The 18,008-nt window shown below is 58.2% G+C and overlaps 2 protein-coding genes across 2 annotated transcripts; both read right to left on the bottom strand.

Annotated features, from left to right (window-relative positions):
• Positions 1-3,852: 3,852 nt before the first annotated feature.
• HAMP (hepcidin antimicrobial peptide) lies at positions 3,853-5,159 on the bottom strand. Its single transcript, XM_032614690.1, has 3 exons — positions 5,076-5,159; positions 4,036-4,095; positions 3,853-3,954 (listed from the first exon to the last, which is right to left on the bottom strand). Exons 1-3 carry the CDS (start codon positions 5,157-5,159, stop codon positions 3,853-3,855), a joined length of 246 nt encoding a protein of 81 aa, XP_032470581.1.
• Positions 5,160-7,524: 2,365 nt separating this feature from the next.
• On the bottom strand, positions 7,525-17,033 carry USF2 (upstream transcription factor 2, c-fos interacting). Its single transcript, XM_032614627.1, has 10 exons — positions 16,834-17,033; positions 16,525-16,571; positions 16,296-16,414; positions 15,959-16,159; positions 15,391-15,541; positions 15,179-15,266; positions 14,802-14,860; positions 8,561-8,655; positions 8,271-8,399; positions 7,525-8,174 (listed from the first exon to the last, which is right to left on the bottom strand). The coding sequence occupies exons 1-10, from the start codon at positions 16,896-16,898 to the stop codon at positions 8,085-8,087; spliced, it is 1,044 nt and encodes a 347-aa protein (XP_032470518.1). The 5' UTR covers positions 16,899-17,033; the 3' UTR covers positions 7,525-8,084.
• Positions 17,034-18,008: the final 975 nt, after the last annotated feature.

An 18,008-nucleotide genomic window follows, 5' to 3' on the forward strand; every position in this document is an offset into this window, starting at 1 on the left:
CTCTGGAGTCTCAGGCTGAGAAGCAGAAGGCATTGTCCTCAACGTCTAGGGGATCTTGGTGGCAGTGTTAGGGATAACCCCAGGCCTGAGAGGCCACAGAGGCCGGTGTGGCCAGGAGGAGGAGGCAGGACATCTCACTCTCGGCTCCAGTCACGTCCACCCTCTCTAGAGGGTGTCGCGTTTGGTACCCACATCCTGGTCTATTGTCTTCCAGCCACTTCTTGCCATCGGAAACCACCTTATGTGTTGACTGTCTCCTCCCGTGATAACATGACCTCCTCCAGGAGGACAGGGCTTGGGCTGCTTACCCCCAACCTAGCCTGCTGGGAGGCTGGCTCCTGGCAGAGTTAAGATTCGTAAGCGCAGAGTGGGTGCATGGGTGTGACCCTCCGATACCCTGAGCGGAGGCCTTGGCGCCTCTTCCTCCCTCCTAGAAAGCTCCCCTGCCCCGTCCCACCGCCCGCTCCGCTGCTGGCCGTAGCCTGTGCGGCCTGTTGGCTCCCAGCTTGGACGCTGCTTCCTCTGGAAGCCTGCCCGGCCCCTCTCACCAAGCCAAGTTCCTCTGTTTAAATGCTGCCCGGTCCCTCTATGGCCCTCAGCACGCCATTTGCCAACCTGCACCCTCAGTGAGCTGCTTCCCCACTGGCATCTGAGCTCAGGTCTCCGCCTGCCTGTTTGTCTGTCTGTCTGTCTTGTTCACCATTGTATCCCCTAGAACAGTGCCTGGTGCACAGAGGGTGCTCAGCCAGGGCTGTGCTGACTCTCTGAGCTGGGTAGGGACCCTCTGTGCACAGAGTCCACGGTGGTCCTCCTGCCACCCCGGCCCCTCCCATTGGTCATGACCTTTGCATGGTAATGGTGGTGTGATGAAGTGGAGTAGTGGTTTGATCATGAGCTGTTCAGTCACACTGGGGCATCTTCTGTCCTCCTTCAGGCCAGGGCAGTAGGGAGGGAGGCGGGGAGGGTCCTTTCTCCCAAGGGAGAGCCCAGCCCCCGGGGGCGGGGGGACAGATGCAGAGGGTGATGGGTGGGGAAATCCCTCAGACTGGGGAGTGAGGAGTCAGAGAAGGCTGGATGGAAGGGGATGGGGAGTCCCACCCCCACCTCGGGCTTCATGATGTCAGACTCTGCCCGTGCCTTTCCCAGTCAGGGACAAAGGCCCACTGAGAGTGGGGTGGGGCTTGAACGCCAGGGTTCCAGACAAGACAGTGGCCTGGTGCTTGGGCTTTGGGAGAGGACACGGAGATCCTAGGGGACTCTTGTCACAGCCTTCAGCATCAACGCCAGCCACCCTGGGGTCTTGTGCCAGAGCAGTTTGGGGGGTGGGTCTATCGTCTCTCCGGGTGTGAACTGAATGATGGCTGTCCCTGGGGGCGGGCTGTGCACGTGAGTGAGTCCCACAGAGGGCTCTGTCGCTGAGACCTGCACTCGGGTCTCCAGCCCAAGGGAGGACTGGGGGACCGGAGAGCACGTACCAACAGAAAGGAGAGGTGTTGCTCAGATCAGCTACCAGTGCTACCTGATCATCGGACCCTTCCAGGCAAGGCAGGTGTGTCAGTTTGCTAGAACTACTGTGACAAAGTCCTACCAACTGGGCGGCTGAAGAAACAGTTTATTGTCTCACAGCGCTGGAGGATAGAAGTCTCCATGTCCACATGGCGTTTTCCCTATATGCGGGTCTCTGTGTCCAAATTTCCACTTTTTATAAGCATACCAGTCCTATTGTATTAGGACCCAGCGTAATGACCTCCTTTTAATGTGATTATCTCTGTAAAGACCCTAGCACCAAATGCCACACAATCGCACTGGGGATTAAGACTTCAACATAGAGATCATTCTATTCTATTCTATTCTATTCTATTTTGCCATGCGGCTTGTGGGATCTGAGTTCCCCGACCAGGAATTGAACTCAGGCCACCACAGTGGAAGCATCTAGTCCTAAACACTGGACCACCGGGGAATTCCCAACGTATACATTTTAGAGGGACATAGTTCAGCCCGTAACAGCAGGAGCTCAGATTTTTATGTGAAATACCTCTATCTTTAGATAGTAGCCCAATTTTTGTCTAAAACATTGTGCAGACCAAGCAAAATTGATCTCAGGGCAGAATCAAGCCTTCCCAGGCCCACTCGTTGCACGTGCTCTTGAGGGGTAGCGGGTGGTTGGTCCAACCCAGAGGTGCTCTCTGCCCTCAGACAGAGTTGGCAGCTTCAGCAGCAGGAGTCTTCAAACTGTGGCCCCCTGGCCAGCAGCAGCAGTATCAGCTGGGAGCTTGTTAGAAACGCAGATCCTAAGGCCCCACCCCAGACCTGCCAAATCTGCATTTTACCAGGCCCTCCAGGAGAGTCGGGTGCGTGCTAGTGTTTATTTATCAGGAGGGTCTGCGCAGGCTCAGCGGCCATGGCTCACGGGCCCAGCCGCTCCGCGGCATGTGGGATCTTCCCGGTCCAGGGCACGAACCCGCGTCCCCTGCCTCGGCAGGCGGACTCAACCACTGCGCCACCAGGGAAGCCCGCCACCTTCTCTTGAAAAGGCGCTCTAGCCATGTGTCGCCTGCCTGTGGGCACGGCAGCTATGCCTGGCAGCCCTCTTTAGATGGGGCCCCAGGCCTCCCCACTCCCTATCTTTACGCAACATTGAAGCCAAATGGCCGAGGCCCTTTATCATCACGCTAGCGCTGATGTGTTCCCATGGGCTAAGATGATAGTGAAATGCATCTTGCATTTCTTCTATCAAAAGTGGGGAAATCAGATAAATTGACAGGGATACAGTTTTCAAGAAGCAAGGGAGGGAATTCAACCCCTTATGGAGATGAACAGTACTGTCCTATGTGTCTCCTATGCGAAGTATGTTGTTATTGAGAGAAGATAAGTGAAGATGCTCCCGTGAAACAAATCCATCGCATCTCGCTCATTTACGTCACCTGGTGGTCCCCGAAGGCCAGTGGTTCTCAGGTGTTTTGGTCTCAGGACCCCTTTATACTCTGAAAACTTATCGAGAACTTCAAAAACCTTGTGTTCTAGTGAGTTATATCTATAGGTGCTTAATTTATTAGAAATTGAAACCGAGAAATTTTTTTTTTTTTTTTTTTTTGCGGTACGCGGGCCTCTCACTGTTGTGGCCTCTCCCGTTGCGGAGCACAGGCTCCGGACGCGCAGGCTCAGAGGCCGTGGCTCACGGGCCCAGCCGCTCCGCAGCATGTGGGATCTTCCCGGACCGGGGCACGAACCCGTGTCCCCTGCACCAGCAGGCGGACTCTCAACCACTGCGCCACCAGGGAAGCCCCGAGAAATTTTTAAAGCATAAGATACACAAGCACACGATCTACCAGACGTCAGAAGGATGACATCCTCGCACGTCGTGGGGCCTCGCTGTCCACTCACGAGGGAAGGAGGGTGAGAAAGACGGGAGACATCTTAGTAGTTTCCACCTTGTGGAGCCCTGGAGTAGTCCCCAGACCTTACTCTGAGAACGCTTGCTAGGCATGTGAATTTACCCCGGTAAGTTGCAGAAGATTGCAAGGAGGAAACTTTAACTTTCATTCCCTGCTGTTGCGACATAAATTCGAGGTTTTCTGAAGCGGGGAAAGATGGGAAGAACAGAAACCAAATACCCTTCAACAAGCTTCCTTGCAAGCACACCAACCCCGCACACCCCACCGAGCACTGGCCCTCCCAAGACAGGGGCCACAACGAGCCTCTGGCATAGGCCTTTGGCAGGGAGAAAAGACAGTGGACTCTGGTTTGGAAAATAAGGGCTAGAACCGGCCGTTTTATTCCAAGACCGTTCACTGAGGGTTGGAGGGTAGCAGGAATAAATAAGGGAGCGGGGGCAGGGCGGCAGGGGCTGCTCTAGGTTCTGCAACATAACCCACACGTTGCTTTGTAACAGCAGCCACAGCAGAACGTGCAGATGGGGAAGTGGGTGTCTCGTCTCAGCCTCTGGAGCGCGGGCTGTGGGAAAGAAGGGCAGTGAGCGGGGCGTAGGCATGGGAAGGCGTGGGAGGCTCTGAAGGGAGTGCCAGGGAACCTCACCGTCAAGCCAGCTGCGGCTCCTGCTGCGTCCTGGGTCTGGAGGTCTGCGAGCCGTCTTGTCTGTGAAAGCAAAAGGGGAATTGAGGACGGCAGGGCCCCGGCAGAGCTCTCAGTCTCGCTCCCACTGAGCAGCTCCTCCCCAGGGGTTGGCGTCCGCTGGTCCAGCTGGAATCCTAGGAGTGGCCTTACTTTGTGGCCTTTCCGCACCTTCCCACGGGTGGTTCTCCTGCCTACAAACATCCCAGATCTGTCTTCTCTCTCCGCAGCTGCTCACTCTTCCGTAGCACTCTCCGTGGCCTGGAGGCCAGTCCCTGCCTGTATCTTGTCCCTTACAACCCGTTCCCCGTGGGTTATCCGTCAGATCTCGGCTTAAAAGCCTGCAGGGCTTCCCCTGTGCTTGGAGGAAGATCGGCGTTTGCACAGTTGCCCACAAGACGTGGCATGGCCAGCCCTCGGTCTCATCTCGAAGCACCATCTCCTTCCCTTACCAAGCCCTCTAGTCCTCAGGTACACCATGCTTGCCCCACCTTGGTCTTGGCTGGCTGCCCCCTTCTCTTCTCCTCCCTGTCATAGGTCAAATAACATTTTCTCACAAAAGAGCCAGCCCTTGATGCCATCTAAAGAAGCCAACCCACATCATCACTCTCCCACCATCTTTTATGTTATTCACGAATAGCATTTACTAAACACAAGTGTTCACTTGTTTTGAGTTCACTGACTAATTTCCCTGACCAGGATGTAAGCTCCACGAGAATATTCTCTCATCTACCTTGTTCACTGCTTGGTCACCACTGTCTAGAAGAGGACTTAACACAGAGTAGGCCCTCAATAAATAACTGTGGAATTAGATCAGGGCCCCCAGTCCCTGCCACTCAGTACCCCATCTCTGCACTTCGAGCAGCTGCCTGTCCCCCTTTGCTTGCCCTGAGCTCTGGCCCGTGCTGGGGTCTCCTGCTGCCCTCCGTTGTCCCCTCCCAGGGACCTGGCTCTCCGTTGCGATTCTGGCTGCCCTCCTGGGCCCAGACCCTGTGGGCTCTCACCTGGGGTGGCAGAACGAAGCCACTGGTCAGGCTGACCAGGAGAAGCAGGAGGCAGGTGGCCCGGATCTGCGTGTTCAGTGCCATTGTGCCGTCCGTCTGGCTGTCCTTCTGTTACGTCTAGGACTTGCTCTGGTGTCTGGAAGCCCAGTTACAGTTGCTTTTATGGGGCCTCCCGGGGGAGGGGGGGCGGGGATGCGAAGCCCCCTCCCCTTTGGCCCAACTCATTTCCAAGAAGGTGGTGGCGCCGAAAAGGCGGGAGAGATAAGCGGGAACAGAGTGACAGGGAACAGGGTTGTGTCACCCTCAGCCAGCAGAGGTGTGTCCAGGAGGTGGGACAGACGCGACCACAGACACACGCCTCTTGCCAGCCACCTGGGAAACACTTTCCCCAACATGACATCACCCTGTTGATTTCAGAAAAAATTCCACCTTTTGCCCCAGCAGCTGAACTGGTCGATGAGCAGGAGCGAGGCGCCCTCCTTCCCCACCCTTCCCCGGCCTCCTCATTCACATGCCATATGGCTGTCACTTGCCGGGGACGGAACACCGTGACGGCCACGTGCAGGAGTCTGTGTCGACAGGCGCCCCCAGAACACGTATGGAGTCTTTTTTTTTTTCTTTGATGTGGACCACTTTTAAAGTCTTTATTGAATTTGTTACAATATTGCTTCTGTTTTGTTTTGGTTTTCTGGCCGTGAGGCCTGTGGGATCTTAGCTCCCCGACCAGAGATGGAACCCACACCCGCTGCCTTGGAAGGCAAAGTCTTAACCACTGAACCTCCAGGGAAGCCCCACCTGTAGGGTTTTTCAAGTGTCAGAAACTTAAGATGTGGCCCTGGTATCTGGGAAATATTCCTGCGAACTTTTGGCCAAAAGAGACAGTGGTGACGGTAATAGCTAACATCTGACTGCACCTCAGGAGCCGGCAGGTGTACTGACTCACTTTTGGGTTAACTCAGCCTGTGCCACCTATCCTCTGAGCAGCTCCTACCTGACCCACCCTGGGCTCTGCTCTGTATTCAGGGTGCTAGCTGCCTTCTCAGCCACTGACCCCAGGGGCCAGGCTTCCTAGATCCTGCTCCTGAGGGAGGAGCCCACCATGCCCACCTGAGACTTACTTTCTTCACTTTTCAGGAGAGGAGCTGAAGGCAAAGGTGAGGGCGCTGCCCGAGCTCGGCCAGCCAGAGGCAGTCGGGACTTCAGCCCGGGCAGCCTGACTGGGGCCTGTGCCCTCATCACCAGGCTTTCCTGCCTCCCAGAAAACACAGGAGGGCACGGTGGGTCTGCTGGACCTGGCTCATACGGCTCAATGAGCAGCTTGTGCACGTCCCATCCCAACTCCAAAGTTAGGGGCATCGTGTTGGCACCTTGAAACCCACTGATGCGGGAGTCCTTACACCACAGACGTCGGCAAACACTAACAACCCAGGCTTTCCTTCAGGGGGCCGGCTCCCTGCCCACCACGGGAAGGGGAGCTGGGCCGAGGCTGCCTGACTGCGGCAACCTCATTGCTACCCGTGACCTGAACCATCTTAGAGCGCACACGGCCCAGGAGAACAGCAAACCTTGACTCCAGAGATGGCCCCTTGGCCATTTTCCCTCCCCGGCTCGCTCTAGGGCCATCCAGTGTTAACCCTACGAACCTGGGATGGTGCTGTCAAGGAATGAACTCTCCTTCCTGGCCCCAAACTGGGCCACTCAAAGAGCACAGAAGTGGGGGCCCCTGGGAAGTAATGCTGTTCCCTGCCATCTGCCTCCCCACTCACTCTGTTAGGCCCCTCCGGCTGCACACAACCTCACTCTCAGAGGAGGAAAGGAGACGGGGCTCTTGGAAGGAAGAAACCAGCTGGGGGCCTCTGGGATGGGCGCAGCGTGGCGAGCTGTCAGGTGACCAGGCCTAGATGCCGGGAGTGGCTGGACTTGCACGGGGAGGCACGGCAGCATCCCCCAGCACTGCCAGGCATCACTGCATCTCAACTCAGGCCAGGTTTCATCATCAACCAGGGGCAGGGGTCACAGCACAGGCGCCAGAGTTGCAGTGCAAGGCGACAGGCTGACGGGCCAAGCCTGGCTTCCTGGCCATCTGCCCTCCCTGGGGGTGGGGGTGCTCAAGGCCAGGCCCCACCATTGGCTGATGCAGAGGGGAGGGCGTCAGCCCAGAAGAGCAGGGCCAGGAGCCAGTCCTGTTTCGGACCTGGTGACACAGAAGACCCCAGCCTCTCCTCCAAACACATGGGACATGTCCTTGACCCTGGCTCCCCCTGTCCCCCACACCACATACGCAACACCTTGGGCCTCCGCGAGGCTATCCATTCCTAATTCCTTCATCCACACAACCAACAGACTGGGTACCAGGGACCAGCACACAGCCACGAACACAAGAGGGAGGCCCTGCACAGACCCCAGACTCCCTCCCCACACCTGAGATGGACAGATACACAGACAGACAAGGCGGGGCCACATGGGGCCAGTTTATTGCAGTTAAATACCTCTCTCTCTCTCTATTTTTTTTTTTGTCCATTTTTTTCCATAAAGAAAATTAGAACACACTCACACACCCAAAGGGGAGCAGGGTTCCGGAAACAAGAGGTGGGGTGGGACATGGCCTCCCTGCTTAGGTCCAGGCCCCAGGGCTGGCCCCCCAAAGGCTCCCCTCCTTCCCATAAGCACCCTGTCTCAGTGCCTCTAGAGTCCAAGGAGGCAGTGGGGTATGGCAGGGGCTCTGTCCTCCTTCCTCTTGCCTCCAGGTGAGACCACTAGAAGTGCCAGGGCTGAGTAGGGGCCGGGAGAAGGGAGACGGACAGACGGGCAGGGAGGATATTGTTTCCGAGTTGAGGAGAGCAGTGGGTGCTTATCCACAGAAATTCATTATTTCTCCCCGTTTTTTGTTAAAAATCTACTATAAAAAACGCAGCTGGGGGAGGGGCGTCTGTCCCTCTCTGTGCTAAGGGCTGGGGAAAGGGACGGCAGGGGCCCGGAGGCGGCCCGCGCCGCACGCTGCGGACGGCGTCACTGCCGGGCGCTCTCGCCCACCATCTCCAGGTTGTGCTGCTGCAGCTGGGCGCGGAGCACGGCGTTCTCGTTCTTCAGCTCCTCGATCTGCCAGACACGACGGGGCACGGGCAGCCGGGGCTGGCTCCCCGCGTCCTGGGGCTCCTGGGCGCGCCTCGCCACCCGCCCAGGCCTGCCGCTCACCTGCTGCCTCAGGAGCTCACTGTCCATCTGCAGCCGCTCGGCCTCCTTGAAGGCCTCCTGCATGCGCTGGTTGGTCTGGCGCAGCTCCCGGATGTAGTCGCAGGCCTTCGACAGGATCCCTCCTTTACTCTGGGGGGTGGGCACGAGCATCAGCACTGCCCGCCGCCCGCCGCCCGCCGCCCGCCGGCTCGGCCCCGGGCGGCTCCCGCCTCTGGCGGCCAGGCCAGGCAGACTCTCCGCAAGGGGTCGGGGACGGGCCGCCACAGCACTGAGGGCCGGAGGGCACTCACCGCTCCTGTCTTGCTATTATCTGCATTACAATCTGGAATGATTTTTGAAAGCTGGACGATCCAGTTGTTGATCTTGTCCCTCCGCCTCCGCTCCACTGCAGCAAGAACAGCAAGAACGAGGCTACGTTCACAGCACTCCCTCTGTGCCCGGGCGATTCACCGCCTAAGGCAGGTGCCACGAGAGCCGAGGCCACCCAAGGTCACACCGCCAGCAAGTACGGGGCTCCGATCTGAACCCAGGCAGCTGGCTCCAGCCCCCTCCACATCGCTCCTCGAGAGGAACCCTCAAGTGCCACACGTACCTCAAGGCAGAATCGACAGCTGGGGGGCTGCAGGGTTCGCTTTACCCGCCCAGCGTGTTTTCAAAAATCTGATTCAACATTTAAAAATTAGGAAACTTCACCTAACAACTGGCCTCTTTTGAAAACTGGAGTTGTGGCCACAGTGGGCACATGTTCTTGGCAGGCAAGAATGGGCCAGAGCCCTTTACACAGGACCGAGGCACCCTTCTCCAGTCCCCAACGCCCCTGCATTTGATTCTCCACGGTGCTCAGGTCTCCCCACAGCTCTGGGCCCCACGATCCTATTTCTCTTTTCATCTTTAAAATCACGGTCTGACCACGTCTCACCTCCACTGGAAGTCCTTTTCCAGGGCCCCCGCAGCAAGTCTCAGCTTCCCCGGCTGGCACTGCGGCTCTCAGGGCCCTGGCCCATCAGGGCACTGGGTCACCCGGAAAGAAACGCTACGAACCCTCTCTTGAAGGCCAGGTTTGACAAACTACTGGCATATTTCACTTGAAAAGTCCAGATTTGTGATTTATCTCATAAAACACCACAATCTCACTCTGTCTGCTGAGTTGCGGGGAAGCTGCCCCCTTCAGGCAGGACTCGTATGTGTCTTTGCCCTGTCTTCTCATCCGGCCTGTCACGACCTATGACGGCGGCCTGGGGTCTGCCTGCACGGCAGCCTGAGATCCCTGGTCTGGGGCTCACTGAACAAAGCTATCCCAGCCCTTCGTACTAGGCAATTGCTGGGGACACACAAGAAAGCCCAGCTGCCCCTGTGACTCTCACCCATACACTCTCATCCCCCTGCCAGGGCAGCCCATGGACAAATGCAGGTGGTGTCTATAGAGGAGCGGGGACCGTAGGTGGGACTTGGCAAGGAGGGCCAAGGGGTATTTTCTCAGGGTTGGGAGACTGGGGGAGGGGTCGGGTGAGCGTGAGAAAGATGGGGTGGGCCAGAAGCTTGCCCCTGACTCCTCTCCTCCTCTGAGGCCAGCCCCACCCCCCGACCCGACTGCTCCCTCAAAGGATGGGCCTGGCCACTAACAGGCACATCCAACTGTCTTCTCCGGGCACTTGCTTTTGCCCACTCGCTGCTGACCGGTCCTTCCAAGAGCCCCCCACTTTGGCCTCGGTGACAACACCCTCCCATGTGGACTCGCTTCCTCCCTCACTCTCCTCTCTTTCCGCCGAAACCTCCCCCTACCACGGTAAGATGCCGCCCAGTATTGAGCTTCACCTGACCCTGGCCCTGGGGTCAGCGAGTGCACAGACCTGGGCCCCATCACTACCGTGGTGAGTGAACTTTCCCAGCGGGGACGACCCTGTCTCACGGTCTTTGGGGACTCTGTGGTCCAAAACAGCAGCGGAGCTAAGGGTCTGCCCAGGTCTGGCAGCACTGGCCACCACGTCCCTCAGCAGCGCGCTCCACTCTAGGGGTTCAGCTGAGGAGCTCTAGAGCAGATGGCTGCCCAGTTCCTTCCTCTACCCTCCCGCAGCCCGACATTCCTGAGCCTGGGCTCCGCACTGCAGCTGCAGCCCACACACACTCCTCACTTCAAGCCACCGGGGGCAGGGATGGGGGGCGGGGGACAGCAGTTCGCATTTGCTTCTTCAAAACTTACCGCCCGCCCTACTGTGTGCAGGGCACTCCGTGAGGCTGAAGTCCAGGGTGGACTCAACCTCTGTCCTGCTGGCACTCGCGGCACCAGCGTGACATGCACGTGAACAGGAGACACTGACGCCACAGGACTGTGTGTTATAACTGAAGACTGTACCGAGTGCCTGGGGAACGCCAGGGTGGAACGATGCATCCCGCAGGGAGTGAGGTGGGGTATATCTTCAGAGAAGGATTTAGAAAGGAAACATTTGGGCTGGTTTCTGAGAGGAAGGACATCAGGCCGACAGGCATCAAGAAACCCAGAAACGGTGATATGGAAACACCTTGGAGGGTGCAGGGGGTGGCGCAGGGTGGCAGGAATAGATTGTAGAAACAGGTTGAGAACCCCTGAATGCCCTGCTAGCAGGTCTGGACCTTGTCTTCTCTTCCCCTAGGGGTCTAGGCCCTCGAGTCTAGGGCCTTTCTTGGCAATGTGGTCAGGCCCGTGGCTTGGGAAGACCACTTCGGCACAACCGAAACGGAGGAAGACCAGTTAAACCAAGGCCATGTCCATTTCTCAGAAGGCTTAAGTCACACCCATACAACATTTAAAACACAATTTAGAAGCAAAATCTGCCAGGACTCATGGGAGAAATGGGCAAATCCACAAATGTAAGACATCAACAGTCCTCAGCGATTGACAGGACAAGTAGATAAAAAAATGAGGACAGAAAACCTGAACACTGTCAGTCAACCTGGCCTATGCCACCGATGGAGCACGCCACACACAGAAACTTCCACCAAAATAGACCGTATTTGGGGCCGTAAAAGTAAGTCTCAACGAATTTCAAATAACTGAAATTATATACATAGAGTACGTTCTCTGACCACCACAAAACTCACTTAGAAATCAGTAACAGAAAGATAGCCAGAAAATCCATAAACATTCGTAGCTAAACAACACACTTCCAAATAAGCCATGGCTCAAAGAAATCATAAGGAAAACTAGAAATATCTTTAATTGAATGACAAGAGAGCACAACCTATCCAAATGGGATAGAGCTAAAGCAGCGTTGGACTGGAATTCGCAACTGTAAAGCCTTAAATTGAGAATAAAGAAAGGCTTAAAATCATCTTAAGAGGCTGGGGGGAAACCCCCAGCAAATTAAACCCATATTAAGCAGAAGAAATAAATCAGTAACAGTACGAGTGGAAACCGATGCGACAGAAAAAGCAACTCAAAAATCAGACTTCATAAAAGACCTGGATTTCTGGCTTCTCAGAGGTTCTGGCAGTAGTGGGCCCAAATTCTGACACGGCAGCGATGGCTGGCACCGTGCAGTCACCCTTCAGGCAGGACAGACACACAGACCCCAGTTCTCCACAGGGATCACCACTCCCCTTTCTGCCACACTAAGTATCCTGACTCCCTCAGGCCCCTGAAGCATCTGCGGCCCAGAGATGGGCCCCTGTGGTACCAAGAAATGGGGGAAAGAGGGAAAAAGGAGACAGAGCTGATTTGAGGTCCACTTCGGCACAGCGTCTCAGGGCTTGTGGACGTGAGGGAAACGGGCAGAGCTGAAGTGGCCTGGCTCTCGAGTCCGGCTGCGGTAATCATGACAGGGGTGCCTTTTGCTGCTCTGGAAAAGGGAGGCTTTGGGAAGGAGGGACAGAAGGTTCTGTCTTGGACAAGTTGAGTGTGAGGTGTTTCAAGGACAAGCAGAAATGGAGATTCTGAACGGGCACTTCAAAAGATGGGTGCAGAGGAGATCCAGAGAGATGGAGCAGAAAGACAGCTTTGTGCAGTGCGGGGGGCGGGGGAAGCCCTGGGAGAACATCAGGGGGCAGTCTCTCCTTTTTGGAATCACATACTTTTCTGGATAAAGCTCGCAGACGCACTCCCGGGAGAAACGACAAACACCGACAACCGGGGATAGGGTCTCGGGGATACTGACCATCCCTGGGCCTGATGTTTCACTCTCCTGAGACCGCTAGAAGAAGGGGCTGGACCTCAAGAAACGCTAACAGCCAAAGCACTTTCCAAACCTCGCCCATCGTGAAGAGTCACCTGGGGAACCTGTTGAAACACGGACTCCCAAGCTCCCCCTCCGACCTACCCATTCAGCACCTCGTGAGGACAGCCGTGACTGTGAAGCCCTGCCCTCAGGAGCAGGCTGGAAAGGAGAATCAGAGCAGGTAGAGCAGAAAGGAACATTCCCGAAAGGAGGGGAACGGGCAGGGTCAGATGCTTGGAGCGCAGACAGGAAAGGAAGCCAGTGGATTTGGCAATGAGGTCATCACGAGTGACCTTAAATAGAGCCGTTCTGATAGAGAAATGAGCCAGACTGCCAAGGGTACGGGGAGGCCAGGCAGAGGGTCGGTCAAACACTCTGCAGGTTAGGAGAGAGTGGGCAGGCCACAGCTGGAGGGCAAGGGCGAGGTCACAGCGAGACTGATTTTTACAGGATGAGGAGAAGTCAAGACTTTGGAGCTGGATTAATCCAGCGAGAGGCAGAGTGCGAGGAGGGTGGAGGGTGGCTGGCTGGTCTCCTGAGAATCGTTAGCCGTGGTCTTACCAGGCAGCACAGCACCCTGCTGGGGGCTCACGACTCAACGTGCTGCACCCTCACGACGAGCCTCTGGGGTAGCCAGTTGTGTTAACGCATCCTTAAGAGGACTAAACGGGCGCGGAGGTCAGGAACCAGCCTGAGGTCATACGACCAGGACGCAGTAGAGCCAGGACTGCCCAAGGCGGACAGCTGGAGACCCCTGAAACCCATCACACCCAAAACCAAGCTCACACTCAACCCTTCCCTTTAAACGAACCTGACCCCGTCACGAAAGCCTGATTCACGAAACCCCGATTCTGCAGCCTCCTGCTCTTCCGCCCCACAGCTCGGGCCCCCACAAGCCCCGTTCAGGCCCCGCCCTGTCTGAGGCCCCCAGCTGCAGTCAACTCTTGTTTCCCTAACCTCTGGTGCCCCATCACCCTCACCATCCAGCCTCCGCACACAATCCCTCTGCTTACTTCCCCTCGAAGCAGAATAAAAATCTAGGAATGGGGACCCCGGGAAGGCCTCTGACAAGGCCCCACGTGATCTGGCCCTGGCCAGGCCACCCACGACCCCACCAACTTCCTCTTATCTTTCCTGAAACCTGCTCTTCTTCAGACACACCAAGTCTGCTCCAGCCCAGGCCTGGGTGTTTGCACTTGCTTGTCCCTCGCTGCCTGGGACTCTTCCCATTCAGGCCCCTGCTCAGCCGTCACTTCTAGAGAGGCCTACAGAGCACACTGCCGCCATAACCCTCCATCTCCTTACCCGGGCTTATCTTCCTTCACGTGACACATGACTTATGTTCCCTGACGTCTTATTGTAGCTTTCTGTAGTTTCTGTCTCTCCCACCAGAATGAACACCCTGTAAGAGCCAAGGTGTCTGTTCCATTATCTGCTGCTGTATCTGAGGCCTAGAAGAGGGGCTGGCACACAGTACGTATGTGCTGAATGAATGCCTGAACTCACCGCGCAGCTTAGATCACAGCCGCACAAGCCCACCTCCCAATCAAACACCTTTAGGACTCTCAGGTCCTCACCCTGAAGTTCAAGGCCTTCCTTGACCCTCCCAACTCTCTCCTCCCAAGCACTCCACACAGAACCTCTGCTTTAACCAAACCAGCACCCACGAAGCAACTTCACTCTACCCTGCCTTCCCGTGCTTCCCTCTGCTGGACAGGCACTCCCAAAGGCCACTTCCCTGGGGGAAACGTCACCTGATCCCCCAGTCAGTGTTCAATCAAACAGCCTGAACTACTCTGAGCTTCCTGGACACTCCAAACTAGTGGCACGGGGCATGTACTGCCCAGCCTAGTATCCACCTTCAGGAAATATCTGCTGAATGATGGCTATTTGGGTGGAAGTGTCCCCTGGACATGCTCTGGTCTCAGCCAGAGACATGGACTTCTCGCAGTTTCATCTTCAGATGTACTCTCTCTCAGACCAGAGCTACTCCTGGAAGCTAGGCTGGTAGAGGCGTGGGGGGCTTGAGCAAAAGTGGGAAGGCAGGTCCAGGTGAGCCAGACCAACCCAACTTTCCAAGAGGAGCGGGAAATCCATACATGAATGTGAAACTTGCCATTTAAAATATTAGTAATTAATTCAAAGTCACTAGCCGGGATGTTAAACACACTGCAGCTCACACCTCCTGCCTATTTGCTCGCGACAGCGAACCTCCACATTTCTGCTTTTCCAGCATTCGACAAGCACCTCTCACGTACTTGTCGCATGCCTGCTGATCTGTGACTCCGAGCACCGGGCCAGGCTGTGCCCATGAGGCCCAGCAGCTCCACCCTGACCTTACCTTCGTTATGTTGAGCTCTCCTTCTCTCATCCCGTGGTGTCCTGGTTCCATCGATTTTCCTAGAAAAGAAAAAAAAAATAGATGCATGTTACCTCCAGCCCATTGGTCCAAACATTTATTAAGGAGTCAGACTTAAAAATGATCTTTGCAACACATATCCATATGCAGGGAGAGAAAGAGAAAAAGAGAGAGAGAAGAGAACATGGCATTTTCTTTACTTAAATTAAAGAAACAAAAACCGACCAAAAAATACACCAACTGCCTGCCGTGTACTCAACTGCCTGGCTCCGATTTCAGAAACACATTCCCTTCCTTGGGCCCCCACACCAGGCCCTCCCAGTGTCCCCTACTCCTGGGACCAGGTCTGCTGCACATACGGGGAGTAGGGGTGTGTCCGGGGTGCAATTGTCCTCTGCGTTCCTGTCTGAAGCACATCCTGGGGCGTCATCATGACATAGAACTGGCCTGCAGGGAAAGCAGGGGTTAGTGCTAAAACTGGGGACAGAGTCAGAACTGGCCGGGGGAGCTTCCCTCCCTGCTAGGCCTGTTGCCTCCCCTGCCTTCCGCCCTGGCCCCTTCCTTCCTTTACCTCCAGCCTGCAAGCTCTGGTCTGTGGTCTGTACGGACACAGCCGTGGTATCTCCCACACTGGACGCTGGGAAATAGGCAAATCGTGCCTCCCCACTGACAGCCTCAGCTGCCGGGCTGCCACCATTGCTGAAGGGATTTTGGATTACAGCCTAGGGAGTAGGAGGACAGAGGCCACCCTTAGCCATCTTTGTTCCCCAATCCATCCCCTAGTTGCCATATTTGACGTTTACTGCATTCTCTAGGGAGAGTGGGGAACCCCTCTGTGTGTGCCACTCTGCCCTGTGTCTCACAGCCCTGGAACTCGACAGATACTCAGCAATCACTTAGTGAACTGACCCACTTTTAATTTTTAAGAGACTTTCCTGTTACCGTGATCCCCCTTTCACAAAAAAAAAAAAAAAAAAATGTTCCAAAGATCCTGCCCCAGGTTTCACTGTGCAGAACAGAGATTTCACCTGAGGGCCTGAAGGCAGCATCTTGGTCCCACGTGCCCCACCCCCTGGGGCTCCCCCAAGAACAGAGGCAGTGTCCCTTCTCCATCCCCCCAGGGGTTGCTGGGCACCTACCAGTGGGAAGGGCGCTGCGGGACCTGGGGGCACAGAGGCAGCAGCGGGGCCGGGGCGCTGGGTGGCCCCATCCACACCCACCTGCGTCACAGCCTGCTGCCCCCCCGCGAAGGCAGCCGTAGACACGACGCTGACGGCGCCTGCTGTGTCGCCCTGGCCGTCCAGCTGACCATCAGTCACCTGGACTACGCGGTATGTCACCTGCAGGGGGCGGCAGAGAAGGAAGACCCGCGCTGGGGCCCGGGTAGGGGCCAGGTCCGAGCCCCTCCCAGCCCGCCCACTCCACCCGGGGCTCAACCCTCCACCTGCCCGCCGGTCTCCGGGCCCGCAGGCTCACCTGTCCTCCATTATTCTCTGTGCGGAATTGGTACTGGATGTTGTGGTCGCCGAACGCCGCCTGCTGGACGCTGGCGATGGCCACCGCCGTCTGCTCCTCCGCCCCAGGGCCGTCCCCGCCTGCGGTCGGAGGAGGGTAGGGGGGATGGTCAGAGGTGGCGCGGGCCAGGGCGCTCCCAGTGCCCTCCCGGGCGCAGGTCGCGGCCCCGGTGGGCCCCGCGAGCACTCACCTTCCTGCAGCTCGACGCCCTCCTCTGCCTCGGGTCCCTTGTCGTGACTGCGGGGAGGACGGGAAGAAGAGGGGGTCAAGGTTGCCCGCGCCCCCGCCCCTTCGCCCAGGTGCAGGGGCCCCATCCCGCCCGCCCCAATCTGGGGCTGCGGCACCGCCAGGTCCGGGGGCCAGGGATATTCGCGCGGGTCCTCCCTCCCTCGCGGCCTCCATTTTGAGCTGGGCCCGGCGGCCGCTCGGGATCATGGCGGCCAGGCCGAAGGGCCGGGGCCAGGGCGCGCGGGGGCGCGGATCGGCCGGGCTCCCTTACCTGGCGGCGGCAGCAGCAGCGGTAGCCGAGGCAGCAGGATCCAGACCCGGGTCCAGCATGTCCATGGGGGGGGTGGGGGCGGGGGGGGCGCCGGGCCCGGGGGGGAGGGGAGGGGAGGGGAGGGAGGGAGGGGAGGGGGCGGGCGGCCGGGGGGGCCCCGAGCCCGGCGCTCACGCCGCGCGGCAGGAGGGGACGGAGGAGACACGGGAGCCGCTCGCGCTGATCACGGGGACAAACAGTGGGGTCATGTGAGGAGGAGATGCCGCCGCCGCCGCCGCCGCCGCTGCTCCTGCAGCCGCCTCCGCCCTCTCGCCCGCCGGCCGGCTCCCGGCGGCTATAGGCTCCGGGACGCAGCGCAGCCGCCCCCCGCCCGCTCTTCGCGGCCCTCGGGCCTCCTTCCCTGAGTAGCCGCCGCCGCCGCGACTTTTTTTAACCCGGCCCGCCCTGGATCGCCGCAGCCTCTCCCCTGGGTCGCCGGCTCGCGCGTCCGCCGCCCGGCCTGGCCCAGCGCGGCGGCGGATCGCTGCTGCAGCCGCCGCCGCCGCTTTCTATTTTTTCCCCCTTTTTTTTCCTCCTTTACTTGAGCTGCGCGCGCGCGGCGGCGGCGGCGGCGGCGGCGGCGCGAGCCCGGGGCCGACGCGCGCGGGGGGAGGGCAGCCCCCGGGGAGCGCGCGCGCTGTCTGTCTCCGATGGAGGGCGGGTGCGCGGGCCCGGGTGTCGGCGGGGCGCGAGGTCGCCGCCGCCGCCGCCAGCGCGGCCGCCGCCCCGGCACCCGCCGGCGGGCCGCCCGAGTGGAACGCGGGCCCGGATGGAACGCCGGGGAACCCGGAGGAGGGGCTCTGGTCGCCGGGAACGAGGCAGGCGGCGGGGTTTGGAGACAGAAAAGTAGGTCGGGGTGGGGGGAAAGAGTAGATGGGGTGGAAGGGGAGAGGAGCGCGCACGCGCGCCCCCGGCGGCCGCGCTGTGGTGCGCGAAGGCGGGGGCCCGAGGCGCATGCGCACGTCTGGGCGGGTCCGGGGGCGCGCACGCAGGGCGGGGCGGAGCCAGCGTGGGGCACGTATTCCTGGCCGCCGAGGGACGGAGAAGGCAGAGCTGGTCCTTTCCTCCTGGGTCGGGACGCAAGTCCCAAGACAGAACTGGACATGCGGCCTTTTGCAGACACACACAGCAGCTGT

The sequence above is a fragment of the Phocoena sinus genome, chromosome 19 (assembly GCF_008692025.1).
Source record: "Phocoena sinus isolate mPhoSin1 chromosome 19, mPhoSin1.pri, whole genome shotgun sequence".
Taxonomy (NCBI): domain Eukaryota; kingdom Metazoa; phylum Chordata; class Mammalia; order Artiodactyla; family Phocoenidae; genus Phocoena; species Phocoena sinus.

Coding starts and splice junctions, on each gene's coding strand:
- HAMP (XM_032614690.1), bottom strand. CDS start 5,159: ATGGCACTGAACACGCAGATCCGGGCCACCTGCCTCCTGCTTCTCCTG. Junction 4,096..5,075: donor GCTTCGTTCTGCCACCCCAG/GTGAGAGCCCAC, acceptor TTGCTTTCACAG/ACAAGACGGCTCGCAGACCT. Junction 3,955..4,035: donor GAGCCGCAGCTGGCTTGACG/GTGAGGTTCCCT, acceptor TCTTTCCCACAG/CCCGCGCTCCAGAGGCTGAG.
- USF2 (XM_032614627.1), bottom strand. CDS start 16,898: ATGGACATGCTGGACCCGGGTCTGGATCCTGCTGCCTCGGCTACCGCT. Junction 14,861..15,178: donor CGGACACACCCCTACTCCCC/GTATGTGCAGCA, acceptor TTTCTTTTCTAG/GAAAATCGATGGAACCAGGA. Junction 8,400..8,560: donor ATAATAGCAAGACAGGAGCG/GTGAGTGCCCTC, acceptor CCCACCCCCCAG/AGTAAAGGAGGGATCCTGTC.